Source organism: Suricata suricatta, chromosome X (genome assembly GCF_006229205.1).
Source record: "Suricata suricatta isolate VVHF042 chromosome X, meerkat_22Aug2017_6uvM2_HiC, whole genome shotgun sequence".
Classification (NCBI taxonomy): domain Eukaryota; kingdom Metazoa; phylum Chordata; class Mammalia; order Carnivora; family Herpestidae; genus Suricata; species Suricata suricatta.
Window position 1 is genome coordinate 13,024,162 of NC_043717.1, and position 4,718 is coordinate 13,028,879.

The following is a 4,718-nucleotide window of genomic DNA, read 5'->3' on the forward strand; positions in this document are numbered from 1 at the left end:
GGGAGTAAAGCCTCTTAAAATGGCTGTACGGCAGGAGCAGTTCGGTAGGAGGTTGGGGCTCCTTATCTCTGTGTCACCAACACCGAGTATCAGGTGGGCAACAAGACATTTCTGATGGCTTGAGAAGTTTTCTTTGTTTCTAGCAATAAAAATTTGGGTTACTGGCATTTCTTGTCTGTTACTTTTCTTTTGAAATAGAAACTATTAATAGCTTGTATTATAATAGGTCATCCATGATACTGTTCAAAACCTGGATAAGAAATTTGATGCTCTTCGTGGAAAAGTTGCAAAAATCCACCGTTTACATGTGAAATCATTGTGGCAAAGTCGCGTGAGTGTTATAAAAATATTTTCTCAACTGTAATAGACCTATTCGAGAGATGCCAGTCAGTTAGAAATCAGAGAAAACTATCAACTATGAGATTAGCAAGGCTGATTGATATTTGCTGTTGCAGCAGATGGGAGACTAAAACTTTTGGGAAAATGCTAAAGTTTAGGTTTGAGGAAATGTTTGACAATGAATATGTTTATAACCAAAATGTATAAAATTCAGTTAAAATGTAGAGTTGAAGAGGAAAATCATATCATCAAAATGGAGCATTAATCTTTAGTAACATAAAGCAGTGATATATAAAAAATAAATACAGTAAAACCTTGTTTTGCAAGTAAGTTGCTCTGTGAGTGTTCTGCATGACGAGCAAACATTTCTAATAAATTTAACTTGATAAATGAGTGATGTCTTATAATACAAGTGTTGTGCGAGGCCGAATGTCACATGATCAAAACTGAGCCAATGGTTCTTGAGATTCGCTTTGATAAGCAAGTGCTTCGGATTACAATCATGTTTCCAGAACGAACTATGCTTGCAAACCTTGGTTTTACTATATGTTTACTACTTAGCTTGTTTCCCTTTTTACTCACTGACAGTTGGTTTATGCTGGGTCTGTGTCATTTCAGAAGCCACTTCGATCTGCGTACAGAAATTATAATTACCTGCCTTCCAGAAGGAACAGATGCCGGAAAACGAAGAAGAAGAAGGACACTTGTTCTTTATTCTCTGAGCCTAAAAGTTATAGCCCAACTGTTCCGGTACGAAGGCCAAACACTGATTACCAGTACGACTTCCTGGACACAACGTACCCGTCAGAACAAGAGTCCCCAGAACGGGACCCAGAGCTCATCTACCAGGAATGGGAAATGCGCATGAACCAGAGCCAGTCGCCTCCCGCCGACTCTACCGCAGAGCCGTCCCAGCCGGGCTGCACGCCCAATCTTGTGCAGGGCGACTACTTGGGCACACCCTGCCGTGGCAGCCCAAGGGCCCACAGCTCCGCCAGCCTCCTCTCACCCAAGGAACCATCCACAGGAATGCCCGAGACCCCAGTGACACAAGCGTACCCCAGTCCTCCGTATAACCCTGAGGTGACGGCTCATCTGAGTTCACTGGAAAACCACAGCTTTGGCCATATTGATGCAGATTTCCGCAACCCAGGCAACTTTGGTGAGTGTAAAATGACACATATTATGAGTAGCGCTATTTAACCTATATTCCTCAACATTCTTGGTACAAGACCATTTCTCCCTACCTAACATCTCTTTTAGGATAATGATCAGATCAAGTTTGAGTTGTCTTTTTTTTTTCTCCCATTGTAGTTACAAGTACACCAATTGTAAATAACCCAGGTATGCCGTATAACTTCCCTGATGACCCTTCAACCTGGTCTGTGAATGAAGTGGTCCTGTTTCTGGAACAGGCAGACCCTCAGACACTTGGCCCTGTCGCTGACATCTTCAGGCAACATGTAATGTATATTTTGATCTGGTTTTCCTGCTATGGTGCTTTGCTTTTCTTTTTAAAGTAAGCTCTAACCCAACATGCAGCTTGAACTCATGATGCCAAGATCAAGAGTTGCATGCTCTACACACTGAGGCAACCAGGTGCCCCTGCCGTAATGCTTTTGAATGACATCTGTGCAGGCCTTTCTGTTGGATACCAATTAGGACACATGGTGGGAGAACTCTATCAACCAATTTTCCATGTGTGAGAAAGTTTACTTTGCCCAAAGTTAGATCCTTAAAGGCTGGCGTTAAATAGGAAGAGTGACACAGGCTGTTCTTTGTGTGTTGCCCAGCGAATCCAGCAGCCTATTCCGTTCGGCTCAGTTGTGTTAACCTTATCTCCTTACCAACACCTTGGGATGCTGATACTCTCATGCCATTTACAGAGCAGTATCATGGGCTACAGTTTTAGAAGTTCTCATTTCTAGTTGTACTTAGCAGAGAAAGTGCAGAAGGTGCCTGACAAAGGCAGTATAATAGGGGTTTTGGGTCTTTCCAGACAGTACAGTTTTATTTTTAAACCAGAACTCATAAAAACCAAATCATATGCTCCAGCCGCATCAGCTGGTCAATTAGTAAAGAATTGGAGGAGGACGCCTTGTGACTATTAAGTCCTGTTCTCATAGTGTTTCCTAATGAGTGAAATCAGTGGCCACATAGTTGATGTAATCTGTTCGGTATGGCAAGGAAATGATTAGGTTTTAGCATCTAATTAGCTTTAGACAACTAACTAATTAGCTTTCAACATCAAAACACTGTATAGCATATTTACAGTTTGTATCAACGCTGCCATATTCCAAGCTATTCTAAGAAAGTTAATGGCCATCTGAAGTTCATTTCTACCATTCATAGTTTTTTACTCTTTGTCATAGATATGCAGTATTTTACCCCAACACAGTATTTAAACTTAGGTAATAGTTTACGGGGCACCTGGGTGGCTCAGTTGGTTTGGTTAAGTGTTCAACTCTTGGTTTCGTGATCTCTTGGTTTCGTGAGTTCAAGCTCCATGTCAGCTGGGCTGACAGCATGAAGCCTGCTTGGGATTCTCTCTCTCTCTCTTTCTGCCCCTCCCCGACTCATGTGGTCTCTGTCTCTCTCAAAAATTTAATTAAGTAAGTAAAAAGAAATAAAATAAAGTTAGGCAGTTTGATGCTTAGGACATTTTGAAGATACTAGGTTAAGTGTTTTTTTTCTCTTAAAATTCTAAGTACATTTACAAATGATCAAAACATGCTTCACTGTACAAATTATAATTGTAACAGTTTTCCTCAGGCAGGTGCACACTCTCACAGAGTGCACATCCGGGATGAGCCACTCTCTAATTGGTATTACATGTTCTCATATGTAAAGAAATAGCCATTCTGTTAAAATATGAACAGATTACTAATTATTGTCATTTCCTTCTGTCTCAGGAGATTGATGGGAAGGCTCTGCTGCTCCTCAAGAGTGACATGATGCTGAATTACATGGGGCTGAAGCTGGGGATCACCGTGAAGGTGTGTCACCACATTGATCGTCTTAGAGGACAAAAATACATTAACAATTGAAAAACTGTTTACTTACCCTTAGCTTGGCCTTCATTCAGGGGAGACCAGTGCCACGCTGGGGTAAAATCTTTTTTTCTGCCCCTTTAGAAGTTGTTGTATAGATGGTTCTTCTACAAACATGTCATATCCAGAATTGCAGGACTCCATTACAGTCACGTCTACTATTTTAGAAATCATTTAACATGTTAGTATTGGCATATGCACGTTGATGGTTGGTTCTTTACATCTTTTTATTATTTTCATTGTATAGTTTACAAATGTACTTCATGCAAGAAACAGAGAAACACCTCTAATTTCTGTTCATCTTTTTCTATAGAACCAAAATAGCTGAATCCCAAAGAGAAAATATCAGGGACTGACAAGTTCTCTAATAAAACCTATGAGTTTTCCTTACAGGAAAACTTAAAAGATGCAACTATAGATATCATCTTTCTAAAATATTTTATGTTTGTCCTGCAACATTCTGTCCGTGTTCTGCCAGCTTCCCAAAAGGGAAAGCCATATAAATTACTTCCCTTCCTATTATTATTTCTATATATATTTGTTCCTATTTAAAGAAAAAAAAGGCAACCTTATAAGCTTTCTTGAAATATTCTTACCTGTTTTTGGATAAATTATTGAGTAGTTATTTTATGCAAGAGATACTTACTTTAAAACTTCCATATTTTGCCTAAGTCTGAACATTTCGCCATGCATTCATTGCTCACATATCTCTATAAAGGTGTCTATGTCCAGAGTTTTAAAGGATATATATTTTAGTCTTATTCCTCATAAGGATACTATTTCATATTTATATTTTATTCTATATATGAAGTCTATACAAGTAAATCTTTTTGAATTTAAAATAGCACTTTGCAGTTCCACATAGGTAAATATTAACTATATTTAGTGAGATGTTTTTATGGCATTAAAGATAGTCACGTCCTCAGCCACCGTTGCCTCTCAGCTCGCTCCTCAGGGCTTCTGCACTGAGACGTTCTCTGTCTTATGTAATGTTTCTAGTGAATTTGCTTTCTGAGCCATTTATCCTACTAAACTTTAGAAGATATATTACTTCTCATTTGTCATTTTGAACTTTATTTTAAAAATTAGAACTTTCAGGGTCACCTGGGTGGCTCAGTCGGCTCAGGTCATGATCTCAGAGTTCGTGGGTTCAAGCCCCACATCGGGCTCTGTGCTGACAGCTAGCTCAGAGCCTGGAGCCTGCTTTGGATTCTGTGTCTCCCTCTCTCTCTGACCCTCCCCTGCTCATGCTGTCTCTCTCTGTCTCTCAAAAATAAATTTAAAAAACGTTAAAAAATAATTAGAACTTTCAAGTGAAACATGTTCCTT

At 39.5% G+C, this 4,718-nt stretch overlaps 1 protein-coding gene across 1 annotated transcript; it reads left to right on the forward strand.

The window, feature by feature from the left end:
* The first annotated feature begins 19 nt into the window (after window positions 1-19).
* Window positions 20-4,506, forward strand: SCML1 (Scm polycomb group protein like 1). Its single transcript, XM_029929619.1, has 5 exons — window positions 20-25; window positions 227-331; window positions 958-1,501; window positions 1,654-1,802; window positions 3,252-4,506. Exons 1-5 carry the CDS (start codon window positions 20-22, stop codon window positions 3,384-3,386), a joined length of 939 nt encoding a protein of 312 aa, XP_029785479.1. The 3' UTR covers window positions 3,387-4,506.
* Window positions 4,507-4,718: the final 212 nt, after the last annotated feature.